General features: G+C 39.2%; 4 protein-coding genes across 5 annotated transcripts; 2 read left to right on the top strand and 2 right to left on the bottom strand.

The window, feature by feature from the left end:
• Window positions 1–116: 116 nt before the first annotated feature.
• Window positions 117–2,592, bottom strand: clp1 (cleavage factor polyribonucleotide kinase subunit 1). The gene is made up of 6 exons (XM_057349621.1): window positions 2,320–2,592; window positions 1,920–2,197; window positions 1,730–1,837; window positions 1,398–1,517; window positions 1,158–1,295; window positions 117–1,026 (listed from the first exon to the last, which is right to left on the bottom strand). Exons 2-6 carry the CDS (start codon window positions 2,193–2,195, stop codon window positions 331–333), a joined length of 1,338 nt encoding a protein of 445 aa, XP_057205604.1. The 5' UTR covers window positions 2,196–2,197; window positions 2,320–2,592; the 3' UTR covers window positions 117–330.
• A 1,049-nt stretch (window positions 2,593–3,641) lies between these two features.
• selenoh (selenoprotein H) lies at window positions 3,642–5,253 on the top strand. The gene is made up of 5 exons (XM_057349911.1): window positions 3,642–3,741; window positions 3,887–4,016; window positions 4,483–4,625; window positions 4,788–4,911; window positions 4,994–5,253. Exons 1-4 carry the CDS (start codon window positions 3,720–3,722, stop codon window positions 4,892–4,894), a joined length of 402 nt encoding a protein of 133 aa, XP_057205894.1. The 5' UTR covers window positions 3,642–3,719; the 3' UTR covers window positions 4,895–4,911; window positions 4,994–5,253.
• A 216-nt stretch (window positions 5,254–5,469) lies between these two features.
• Window positions 5,470–6,484, bottom strand: mif (macrophage migration inhibitory factor). The gene is made up of 3 exons (XM_057349801.1): window positions 6,217–6,484; window positions 5,758–5,930; window positions 5,470–5,658 (listed from the first exon to the last, which is right to left on the bottom strand). The coding sequence occupies exons 1-3, from the start codon at window positions 6,322–6,324 to the stop codon at window positions 5,592–5,594; spliced, it is 348 nt and encodes a 115-aa protein (XP_057205784.1). The 5' UTR covers window positions 6,325–6,484; the 3' UTR covers window positions 5,470–5,591.
• Window positions 6,485–7,169: 685 nt separating this feature from the next.
• si:dkeyp-121d2.7 (zinc finger protein 436) lies at window positions 7,170–12,007 on the top strand. Of its 2 annotated transcripts, none has more exons than XM_057349425.1 (4): window positions 7,170–7,991; window positions 8,189–8,376; window positions 8,746–8,845; window positions 9,512–12,007. In XM_057349425.1, exons 1-4 carry the CDS (start codon window positions 7,697–7,699, stop codon window positions 10,357–10,359), a joined length of 1,431 nt encoding a protein of 476 aa, XP_057205408.1. In that variant the 5' UTR covers window positions 7,170–7,696; the 3' UTR covers window positions 10,360–12,007. The 2 variants fall into 2 exon arrangements, with proteins under 2 accessions (XP_057205408.1, XP_057205409.1); XM_057349426.1 differs by having other exon boundaries at window positions 7,781–7,991; window positions 8,086–8,376.
• The last annotated feature ends 314 nt before the right edge of the window (window positions 12,008–12,321 follow it).

Below are 12,321 nucleotides of genomic sequence, written 5' to 3'. Positions count from 1 at the left end.
TGTGTACACATCATACCATCAGTGTGAAATGTCAAAATAATAATTGCTTAATTTATTTGCTTAAAACATTGTCAATGAAGTGCAATGAAATGGAAAAACATGCAATCAAACTGGTTTGGGATTGTTTTATTTTTGTTCAAAGGGACAGATGGAAATCTGACATAATAAAAAACTATAATACAGTAGCTTTTAGAAATGTACAAAATTAAAATTTGCTTTTTGAAATACAGCTATAAATACTCAATCTTACAATAGAGATCTTCAATTGACCTTTGTAAACAATGTCTCTGTTTGTTTCACATACAATCCCCATTACATTTTGAGATTAAATTACTTTAGATCAATGAAACGAATGTCCATAATGAGCAGAGTGTGTCGTGGCAGTGGTCTGGGCGCTGGTGAGAGAACAGTCATCACTTGAGCCTGTGTGTCAACCGATGTCACAACTATAAACCCACAGACCGGACTCTCTAGGATCCCTCTACTCTGACCGTCCCCCGGCTCAGCATCATCATCCACAGAACTGACACTCAGAACTTGGTGGGTCAGATCCCGACCTGGACTAACTGGGACAAGTTTTAGCTGGGTGTCGTCCTGGGACATGCCCAATGGCAGACAAGAGTCTGGGATGGAGGGTGCTCCGATCTTGTAAATGCGAACGTCTGAAAAGCGCACATCATAGGCGTGAGGGTATAAGCTAGTACCACGGAATCCGTAGAAGTATTCCCGGATTTTTTCATCCCGTGACTCTCGTCGGCAGTCCTTGGAGCGCTCCACAACGCCACCAGACTTTGGCATAAGGACTACACGCACAAAGTGTGGCAGGTCACGTTTCAGCTCATTGTAGAGACGTTCCTGGTCCAGGACGAGAACAACATCCACCTCAAAGGCCGAAGCGCAGTGGACCAGAGCCTGGTAGCCTGAACCTTTGACCCAGCCGCAGGTGTTGATAATACAGCCACCCACGCTTGCTTTGCGGTTCACCTCACAGCGCTGGGAAAACACTTCTGCGAGGCATGAAGTCAGCTACACATCACCCAAAAAACAGAAAGAGATATTAATGATACATTCTATTAATGATTGATTAAAAGTGATCTCAATGATCTCCATCTAAGGCCTAGCTCTAACTCAATCATTGAGAGATATTTTGTCATCACCTTGTTGTAAAGTTTGATGTTGGTTCCTGGTGTTGTGGATCCAAAGTGAAAGACAAGTGGAGCCTGGACAGAGAAACCTTCTTCTACGTCAGCCGGACGTTCAATACACAGACTTGACATAGTTCCAGGTATAGACACCTACAGATGAGAACAATTACATAAACAAATAGCATTTAATTTCTTGCAAGTGTCCAATGTTTAACAGATGTTGCATTGATTGTTTAGGCATTATTCACTTACACTGCTTTGGCCAACATCCAGTTCTACCAGCGTAGGCCTTCGTCCCAGTCGCACAGCATAGTTCAGCAACACCCGACATAATGTTGACTTTCCTACATCAGTTGGACCAACAACCATAACCTATCAAACAGCAAAATAACATGTTTACATTGATGCATTTGGCAGACACCATTTTTCTAAGCAATTTTGGAGTACACTTTCCACGTTCTTCTAAATTTCTCCTCTTGATCTCCACAGAAGAAAGTCAAATAGCTTTGGAGCAACTAATATTATACAAAAACATTTTTGGTTAGCTGTCAATAACTGTTTGAGATTTATGGCTGTTAACATACCCTTGGACCTCTTTCATTTTCTTTCTCCGCTTGACGTCTCATCTGCTCTAGCGCTGCATGGGTATTGAGGTATAACATCATAGGTGTATCTTTGGAGACATACGCCACCTGTATTCAATAGAAGAGTTGTGTTTGAAAAGCACCTTTTTCTTCTACTCACTGTCACTGACATCTATTCAAGCTCACTCGCCTCTGTTTTGCCTGTAAGCGACACGCCGCAGCCATGCCAGGTGAACACAGCGATCTTAGAACCTGGTCCGAAGGTGTATTTCTTATTTTTGTTCAGCTCGGATCCAAACACCTCTGCCATACCAGATAACAACTCAAGCTGGACTCGTTCTCCTGCTTCGACCTCAAAACGCAGTTCTGTCTCCTTGTCCAGGTCGAAACGTGTCCCCGAAGTCCCAGCACCACCCGCCGAGCTCATGCCCTCCTCAGCTGACTTTTCTGGGGCTTCTGCAGTCATGGCTTTGGTAGGGAAAAGACAAGAACGGTCAACGTCAAATTGATTTAAACGACTTAAACCGATTAGTATTAAGTTTTCTTTATGTAAAATAATGTAAGATGTAAAATAAATAATTGCAATATACCTTTCAGAATTCGTCCCGTGTGGTATATCTTGGACTTATGAAACACTCTTTTATATGTAGGGTTAGCTTGCTACTGTTAGCCTACCGATACAATTCAGTTGTCTGTGCTCCGGATCTCTTAATCAGTATGTTTTAAATATATCATAACACAACAAGAATTTCTAAAACAAGTTGATTTTGACACCTCTGGGTTTTTTTTACCAATTACCTCTCATTTTCACAAACATGCGCTATGTTTCTACACAAAACAACGATGCTGATGTGTCGCGGAAAAGTGACGTTGTGCAATGCTATTGGTTAACCATCAATTCTTCCTGTCATGCTTGCCATGTTTGAGTGATAGGGGGTATGCTTCTAATTTAATTATGGAAAAGTGTGTATATGTTTTTTTCATATGCATATTTGTGTTCCCCATTTGAGTTTGTAAATTAATGCTGTTTCAATAATAAAAAAAAATGTTTGAGTGATGAAGAAATTATAATCATGGTTTCACTCTTACTTCACAAGTTGTATTGTATGGAATTACCAAAGAGTGCTCTGTTTTGAACGATTTGATTAATATCATTATATTATCAGCGAAACACTTTATAATGCAGATATTTTAAATCTCTTCCTTTGTTGGTTATATTTAGAAAGGATCTAAAATACTTCTCATGTGCCCTAAGTAAAATGAAAAATCAAAAGGCATTAAAATTATTTAATTTGTTTGTATTGTATAATCTGTTGTAATTATATTATTTTTAAAGTATTTAGTTTCTTATTATTTTTATTTATGTTTTGCTTTATGGTTTGTTGGAATATTTGTTTTGTCGCCATTTTGTTGTATTAAAATTTTGTACTCAATAAAAAAAATATAATCATAAATTTATATAATAAATCGTATTATTTTTGATACTACAGCATACGAACTATAGTATGTTATGTTATTATGTAGTATTAACTATATGGTAAATTAATAAATTGTAGTAAACACCATATTATACTTTTAATGGTTCAAAAACACTATATTGTTCAGGAATTTTACTACAGCTTACTATGATGAATACTAAAGTGTACTACATTATTTTTCATTTGGTATCGGCATTTCTCTGGTTTGACGTAAGCTTGCGCCCTCTAGTGTATATATTTTTCTTGCTATTTTTAAATATTTGTGTCACGACTTTTTCAATTGAATTTTTTTTAATTAATGATGGAATTTGATCGTGTGACCACCAGAACTTTTGGATATTTGCAAGCCACACGAGTTAATACATTTAATCAAATGTCGACTTGTTTTGTGTTGCGTGCACTTTAGTGTCCGCACCAATAGGCGTCAGTGTCTGCTAGACTTTTACACAAGTTATTTAACCCCTTTCCTCAATATAACCGCCAAACTTGTGTAATAAATAAAGCGCTGCGCAATGGCGTCTCGAGCTAAGTCAGGTATGTAAAATGTTCTGTAATTCTTAAAAAATATTCATAATAAAAGCACACACTTATGCAAGAAACTGCGTGCATGCATTTAGTGTTGATCCTATAAAGTAATTCCCGCAAGACTAAAACGCTGTGATGGAATTGTAATGTGCAGGTCGTGGTCGGAAGCGCAAGGCTGTGGATGCAGATGCAGAAGCAGCTACAGTGGAGGAGAAGAAAGAAAAGCTCGATGAAGTTGAAACCGAAAAGCAAAAAACAGGACAACGAGTGGTCGTCGAGCACTGGTAAGGGCATGAAGAAATGAAAACACAGAAGAGAGTGTCTTGTCGCCTCGCAAAGCTTCTTAAGCGGCAGAATCAGATCTTCCCTTTTAGAAAGCTTCTCAGATACAATATTGTCACGTGCATATAGTTCATCAATCAGGATTTAAAGCAACAATTCCAAAAGTGTGGCACCAGTTAAAAATACACAATATTTCATTCTAACTTAGGCCTGTGTACTTTTGGGTTTAGTGACCTGTAGCTGTCAGATCTCTCTGTTCACTTTTTAACAGGTGTTTAATATGTTATTAATAATTTCTATAAATATATTTTAACAATTATTTAAATTGAAGAACATTTATTTAAAATAATTGATTGAACTATTTGACACCTGGATAGCATGCTGTGTGTCTGCAGTTAGACGTGCCACTGAAAATCATGTCAAGATGACAGTCATATGTTCGTCATGCTTTTTTTTGCATCTTAACAGTAAAAGCTGACGAGTGTATGGGCGGAATGCTGAAGGCGTGCGTGAGGCACTTGGGGCTTCACACCCTGAATTTAGCATTGAGCTCAATCCACAAAAACCAAGACGAAACAGCTTTGAGGTCACACTAATGCAGGGGGACAAAGGTAATATGGCCATGACAAACAACCATGGCTTTTATTGACAAAATCCAGAAAGTATATATTGTGTACGTCAAAGAGGATAGGAGAACATTTGATAGATGTTTCAATAATTATTTTCATACTGCCTTTCTTATTTTTTTTCTCTCCATCTATGCTTTGTTATAGAGGTTGTTTTGTGGACTGGTATTAAAAAGGGTCCTCCACGCAAGTTAAAGTTTCCTGATCCTGCTGAAGTGGTGTCTGCGCTGGAGGAAGCTCTGAAGACCAAGTAAAGCTTATGAGGCGACAGGTAGTATGTTGTTATCAGTTTGTTTCAACAAATACCTTTAAAAGATACATTGTGTATTCATTTATTTTCTCTCTCCCTTTAGTCAGTTGTCTGGTTCCTGGACATTGGATGCACAATGATTTAAATAGACTCATGGGAAAAACCTCCCAGTCTGTTTTCTGATGGTCAGCTCTGTTGTCCTGGACAGATATTTGACATACTCTTGTTTGTTCGGTTAAGTGCTCAATCTCCTGTTTATGTTGCTAATTTGATTTTACTTTGCTATTGTACTTTTCTGTTGATGTATTGAAGTCCACTATTTTCATTGTTTGACTGATGCAAATAAAGTTAACATGTTTCTCAGTCTTGGCACTGCTACAGTGATGGGACCGAAATTCTGTCTATACAATCCAACTTTGAGAATAATTGCAAATCGTTTTTAAGCAACATGAGGGGGAATATTCCCTATACCAGTTTCTGTTATGAGGGTGTCTTACATCAGCGAAATCAATACCATGCAAGGCAACAGATGCACTGGTACAATTTGTCAAGAAATCAACACTACAAACATTTTTTTTATATAATTTTATTGTGAAAGCAAGTTGGTGTCTGCCGCAAGCAGTGAGTGCCGAGAGTTAATACTCAATCTTCTGGGATTATTGTGGAAACTGCAACCTTCTCAGGCTATAAATACTTATTCTTTATCCAAAGGTGGTGCTGTTCCATGCCACATTAGCTGCATCCATATCAACAAAGTTTATATAGATCCTGAAAAGCAATGCAAGGTTTTTACTAAATCATTGTGGCATTCAAAAGCAAATACTACTAATATCAATAGTAGAAACATACAAACTATGTTAGTTCTACCTGTCAGGTGAAATGCCAAGGTGTTTATTGAGAAAGCCCATAAGAAGTTTGGAGTATTGCTTATTTTGCACGCCCCCGATCTTGCCGATACTGGTGAGAGAGCAGAGCGCGCACGGGTCCTCGTTGCCCCCGAACATCATCATCTGATCCGGGACAATGTGCACGGCGATGTACTAACACAGACAAGCAGAAAGAGTTCAAAAAAATAAAAAAGGTTATTTATTTAAGATTTATCAGGACGAAAATGATACACGATGGATACATTTTATATTTTACAGACGCATACCAAACTATAGATCCTCTTAACTGTAGGCTAATGTCACTGACATTAGAGGTTAAATTGTTTAGGGTATGTGTGCTGGATATGCAGGTCTCATTTAAACCCATCTTTCAACCACAATAAATTGCAAAGCATCGAAGGATATAAGATAGCGTTTCGAATATACATAGCATGCTCACCTGCGCGGGTTTGCCCATCGCTTTAGCAAGTTCCTGCGTAGCCTCCGACAGCAGTGCAGCAGGAACCGCGTCCTTTGCCACATTTGTGTTGACCACGAACATCGGCATGATTGCAACAGAAAGGCAACACTAAAGGCAGAAAGAGGGCAACGGAGAAAAGTGAATCGTTTCGGGAATGTGATGCAGACGAGTGAACCTGAGCTCTGGAATAAAACAAGGCAAGTAAACGCCGTGCCAGTGCTTTTTCTGGGCTACCGTAAAGACTCCTCACGTGGCCCAAATAAAATTTTACAGTGCATATTAGTTAGCATTACGAAATGGCAACAAGTGCATATAGCTACTATTTTTAAACATTTTTTTATAACTTTTAGACAACTTTTTTAACCACCAACACTTGATTGTTTCATTGATTGATTTGTTTTATTCAAACATTGTAGGAGTATGAAGTGAACAAAAAAGCTGTTTATAATATATGTAATTATAGGTTAACAATGAGCAACATATTTTACAGTTTACAGTATTTTGTCTTTGTTAATGTTAGTTAACGTGTTAGTAAAATAACGTTTGATTTTAAATAAGCATTAGTAAATGTTAAAATTAACATTTACTAAGATTAATATATACTGTAGAAGCACTATTTATTGTTATTTTTGATATTTACTAATCTAGGCCTAGTTTACTAATGGGAACAAATTGAAATTTACTGTAAAGTGTTACCCAAAGACATTTGTGACGACTACATATAAATGATAATAACGTGCTTAAGTTTTCAAATTAAACCACAACTATTAAACCACAATTATTATCATTAGCATGTTAATAACACTCCAAAACAGGCTCTGGTGAAAGCAAAGATGCTCTTTGAAAGAGTAATGCTGATTTCTAATGGTCGTGGTGTCCTTTTCTAGTACTTACTATTTCTAGTGCTTGGTTATTACGGTAGCCCCGAGCATGCGCAGAACGCGACATCCGGAAATAATATTGTAGGCGAGAATTAAAAGCTCTTGAGTTGAGAGGGTGGTCGAGACACGGTGCGTTTACAGCAGCCGAAAATGCGTAAAGACTTAAAACATGAACACGGATCTATTTTTAAAAGAGGACACTACCGTCGCTGTTATCTGGTGGAGGTATCCCAATTTTTTGAAGGTTTGAATTTAGGGTTGCAAGCGTAAAGAGGGTCGATTTGGATAGAGGAACAGAACACGGTTTGATCCATCGGCTGTGTGCAAAGTTGGGTTCTTTGGGTGACAGTTGATGTCATAATTCGGTGAAATTTAATTTCAGATTATTTTAACCAGATACGCTTGGTGTTTGAGCTGAAAAGATGGTCAAGACATAAAGTTTGACTGGTTGTGTTTTATATCAAAGGAGAGATTTGTTACTGAACTGATTTGTTTATTAGACAATTTATTAAAAGAAAACTAAGTTACGATCCTCGTAAAATCTTAGTGTATGTGTGCAATTTAACGGTAATAAAGCCATGGCGGAATCGGTGAAGACCTTTCAAGCGCACCTGACAGCTGTCATGGATAGTTTGGTTCGCGCATCCGTGTGCGAGATCACCAAACTCTTCCAGGACACGGTGAACGACTACCTGGTGGAAATCTCTCTGAACAGGAAAGAAAACGAAGCCCTGAAATTGAGACTCAGACTAACTGAGAATAATCTGAGAAATGAACGCAAATACGGCATGTGTTGGGCAGCCAGTCGGCGCGCTGCCGGTCTGCTTGGCACGGAGGACACATTGCGCAAGACGCGCAGGACGAATCTCCAAAGTAAGTCACAGACCACCTCGGGTTCATTGGTTTGTGTTGTTTTGTCGTGCAGTCAAAATGGAGTGAGGAACCATAATGGCGACCTGCTCCTCAGTTTCAGGTTTCTGTCTCCTTCCTCTCCTCCTCGTTTCCATTCCTCCCTCCCCCTCCTGTTCTCCTCTCTCCCCTCTTCCCCCTCCCTTCTTTCTCTCTCTCAGGAGGCAAGCAGGGGAAGGAGTGGAGTGGTGATGCGTGGGAGGAGGGGACTGCAGGAGCGAGGGATGAGAGGAGGGACATGTTCCGTGTCCATCTACCAACTGGAGGAGTTGGAGGGGGGGAGGAGGAGGAGGAGGAAAGGATACGTGTTTCTGGGGAGAGGAAGGAGGTGGCCAGCATTAAAGAGGAGGTGAGCAACCAATCAGATGTGAGCAAACAGCTGCAGGGAGTGAAGGGGAGAGACAGGAGATGTATGTGGCTGTGGACACAGGAGATGAATTTGAACCCAGAGAACCTTGAAATAGCATTCCAATGATGCAAACCTAAATTGGTTTCATAGATATTGGCTATCACAAACCAATAAGACTTGATTCACAACAATTATTATAACTGTAATACATTTTTAGTGCAGATCTGCTTTTTAATACGGTCTTGTCTCTTTGAAAGCACGTGATAACATTGTCTTTGTCCTGACATGCATGGCTAGTTAAAAAAAGTCATTATTTCATTTCACACTTTGTTCTTGTTTTATTCTGTTGTTGTGGGATGATGGATGAAGGTGGAGAGCTACAGACCTACTGACTCGTTGAGGCTGTTGCAAGAGGCTCTACAGATGAACCAAAGCGATACCAGCCCTCGCACATTCAGTCCCACCCACGGTAAGCTCTGCAAAGCCTTGTTCGGGAAAACTGGCTTTATTTAAAGGTATAGCTCACCTAAAAATGTCGTCATTTACATACCCTTCTGTCATTTCAAACCTGTATGATTTTCTTTCTTACGGAGAACACAAAAGAAGATATTTTAAATAATGTTATTCACTGGCACCCATTCAGGTTTTGTGTCCATACAATAGAAGTGAATGGGTGCCGGCGCTGTTCGGTTACCAACTTTCTTCTTTCATTTTTGGTTGAACTATCCCTTAAATGTCCGATTTTTTTGATGCTCTTTTTCAATATTATAAAAATTCATAATGATCCTGACTTTTGAGATCCAAACAGTGGAAAACATAATCCATAAAAGCACTATGGGAATCTGTAAATTTAGTGACTTTAAGATATTTATTATAAATCATATTGGACAACTTTCTACATGCTTTTACCAATAGTAATTTTTAGTGCTTTCCAGCCATGGTCTCTAAAATATCATTGTTTGAAATATGAGCATGTACACAAGTCTCTCCCTTTGCGTTTCACGAAAAATCAACAGCACACCAGTTTAAAATGACACGAGTGAGTAAATAATATCAGAAATGATTGGGTGTATACATTTTTTAATGTGCAAGGGATTAGTATAGGATTAGTATACCTGTCTGTGTATGTCTGCAGGTGAGGTGGGTCCCGCCTCTCTTGGTCCTGTTGGAGTATGGGCGGAGCAACCGCCTATGTCCGAAGAGCAAATAACCAGTGGAGATGAGCTCAGCGGACTAGAGACCGCACTCAAAGCTGAACGTGAAAGGGAGGAGGCGGAGTCTGGCTTGGGCAGCCCCTCTCAAGAGGTGAGCGGAACCGGGGTTGCGTTCATCGGACTAGACGGCCTGTGCAGCTCACAGCAGGGTGTGTCCTCCTCATCGCATAGAACTGACCCTCCTGAACTACAACTCCCATTAGCCCCTGTGAACAAGGAAGAGGAAAACGGGTCAGGAGGAGACTGCGGGGACATCCTGCACTTCTGCTCAAGGTGCGGCTGTGGCTTCAATTCCGCCTCTGACCTGGCAGATCACGCGTGCCCCGGTGTTGAGGAGCGGCCGTATCAGTGCTCTGTATGCGGGAGAGCATTCAGCCACGCCTGGAGCCTCAAGAGCCACGAATGCGTGCAGGTGGGAGAACAGCCGCATCGCTGCGAGCTCTGCGGTAAGCGGTTCACGCACTCACGGTCCCTCGAGCGCCACCAGCTGGTTCACACGGGTGAGCGCCCTCATAGATGTCCACAGTGCGGCCGCAGCTTCAGTCGTCTTGGCAACCTGGAGAGGCACCAGCGCATCCACACGGGGGAACGACCGTATGAGTGCAGGGCGTGTGGGAAACGGTTCAGTCGAGTGGAGTACCTGAAACGACATCAGCAGATCCACGCCGGAGAACGAGCCGAGCGAAACTCCCATCACTGCTCTCAATGCAACCAGACATTCAGCGACACGGAGCAGCTAAAGCAGCATCAGTGTCCCTACAGCGTTTGATGTTTTCAGTGCACAGACCTCATTTATGTCACATCTTCCCCTTACAGAAAACGAGACCTTGCTAGTCAAACCTAAAGCTTTTCCAAGAGCTCCAGAATACTCTCTCTGTTAAAAGTAGGGTTGGGAATCGAAAATCAATTCCAATTTGGAATCGGAATCGAAAGGCTAGGAATCGGATCGGAATCGAAAGGAATAGGAATCGGATACTTGAGATTAAAATTTGAATTCCTCTTATCAATTCCTCAGAAAAGTACATGCGTTGCATGATCTGCTGATATCTCAATAAAAGCCCTTATGAAAATTATCGATATTTTTTACTATAGTAAGCATAGTTTAGCTATAGAATTTGTATTAAAGCACAGGAATCACAAATTAACCATAGTTGCATTATTGTAACTGCAGTTTAACCATGATGTAGTTCAACTATGATAATACAAATTGTAATAAATCAGAAAAGGTGTGTTTCTATGTGTAAATATACACAAAACGGTGCTCATAAATATATATTTGCAAACAAGTCAATAAGCAGGCTAAATGACCATACAGGTTGATATCTAAATGTTTTACTTCAACTGTGGAATCGAAACTGGGAATCGATAAGAATTGAAATCGATAAGCAGAATCAGAATTGGAATCGGAATCGATAAAATTGAAACGATTCCCAACCCTAGTTAAAAGGCTTGTTTGATTCAGAAATGCCATCATCATTCACTCACTTTTGCATTGCTTTTGTTCTTCAATGAAACGCATTGAAAAACTTTTGAACACTGTTGACGTGGCTCTCTTTCCGTTTGTGAAAATAAACAGGGACTGAGTTTGTCCATCATTATCGTTCTGCAGATGAAAAGGAGTCTGGGGAAATTATGGTTATTCAAATTTTGAGGTTTGAACTATTCTTTTAACACACCGTATGTAGTAAGCATAAAGGCTTCACCTTTACTGACTGCAAACATGAAACCTTTAATATTAAAAGCAAAGCACACAAAATTAGTATTTCAAACCAGTGCTTGAATGACCTTAATATTATTCATATTTATAAACTGTCTGCAATAATCTGTTATGTAATTTCTCAGATGATATTTTATTACCTACATAACAGGCACATCTGTTTCAACTCCCAAGAATGTATTAATGCGAATAACTTTATTTTTGTTACATGTTAAATGGCTATTTAATTAAGGTTTTTGTTTTAATTTTTTCATTGTGTTAATACATTTTGTTTTTTTGTTTTGTTTAGTCTTTGACATGTTTATTCATACGTTCTTCTAAGTTATTACTGTATATAAGACTGAACATGTTGCTTTTGCTTTCTCACTCAACAGAATGGAAGTGAAATATTTGTTTTGTATTTTATGTATATGTTATATTTTATTTTCCTGTTTTTTGTTACCAGTTTCATACCATATTAAGAACTGTGGTAAATGTGAAATAAAAATCCTCCCAAAATGCTTCTATACCCGGTTTTGACTTAAGGACGTATTTTACAATAAATGTTAAGTGTTACACATTTTAACGAACTGCATTTCAAAAATGTGATTTAGCTCATTGTGTTGTCAAATGCGATTATCCCTCTACATCCATCAAAAGTATACAAATAGAAATATATTTAAAAATAATAGATAGATAGAAATAAAAGGAAATTGCACTGGTGCTCACAAAAGTTTGCATTTCTACTCTTTTCTTCAGCAACTACATTTATGTCTACGATGAATATGTTTTTCTCTCAGCTGTTGTTATTACATCCAGCGTAGGGGAGATGTTTGAAAAGAGTAAATAACATTCTAATCATAACCATCTCAGAAATTCTAATGGATTTAACAATTACAATAGGAAGTATTTTGGTTTTAATGGGAGCTAATGGTCCCTGGGGATCTTACTGGTAATGTGTTGTGTTCTGTTGGTGGGATGTTATCTGGTGGATGGGGACCAAAAGAACACTATCAATGCTACTGGAACACTACA

This window comes from Triplophysa rosa, linkage group LG13 (assembly GCF_024868665.1).
Source record: "Triplophysa rosa linkage group LG13, Trosa_1v2, whole genome shotgun sequence".
NCBI classification, from domain to species: domain Eukaryota; kingdom Metazoa; phylum Chordata; class Actinopteri; order Cypriniformes; family Nemacheilidae; genus Triplophysa; species Triplophysa rosa.
This window is presented reverse-complemented; position numbering and strand designations above follow the sequence as displayed.

Bases quoted from the DNA above. Each gene is read 5' to 3' on its own strand.
- clp1 (XM_057349621.1), bottom strand. From the start codon at position 2,195: ATGACTGCAGAAGCCCCAGAAAAGTCAGCTGAGGAGGGCATGAGCTCG. The intron at 1,838-1,919 runs GCGAGTGAGCTT...TATTGAATACAG, and splicing joins CGCTTACAGGCAAAACAGAG to GTGGCGTATGTCTCCAAAGA. The intron at 1,027-1,157 runs GTGATGACAAAA...GGTGATGTGTAG, and splicing joins ACATCAAACTTTACAACAAG to CTGACTTCATGCCTCGCAGA.
- mif (XM_057349801.1), bottom strand. From the start codon at position 6,324: ATGCCGATGTTCGTGGTCAACACAAATGTGGCAAAGGACGCGGTTCCT. The intron at 5,931-6,216 runs GTGAGCATGCTA...TGTCTGTGTTAG, and splicing joins CGATGGGCAAACCCGCGCAG to TACATCGCCGTGCACATTGT. The intron at 5,659-5,757 runs GTAGAACTAACA...ATTGCTTTTCAG, and splicing joins CTTGGCATTTCACCTGACAG to GATCTATATAAACTTTGTTG.
- si:dkeyp-121d2.7 (XM_057349425.1), top strand. From the start codon at position 7,697: ATGGCGGAATCGGTGAAGACCTTTCAAGCGCACCTGACAGCTGTCATG. The intron at 8,377-8,745 runs GTGAGCAACCAA...TGATGGATGAAG, and splicing joins TGGCCAGCATTAAAGAGGAG to GTGGAGAGCTACAGACCTAC. The intron at 8,846-9,511 runs GTAAGCTCTGCA...GTATGTCTGCAG, and splicing joins CACATTCAGTCCCACCCACG to GTGAGGTGGGTCCCGCCTCT.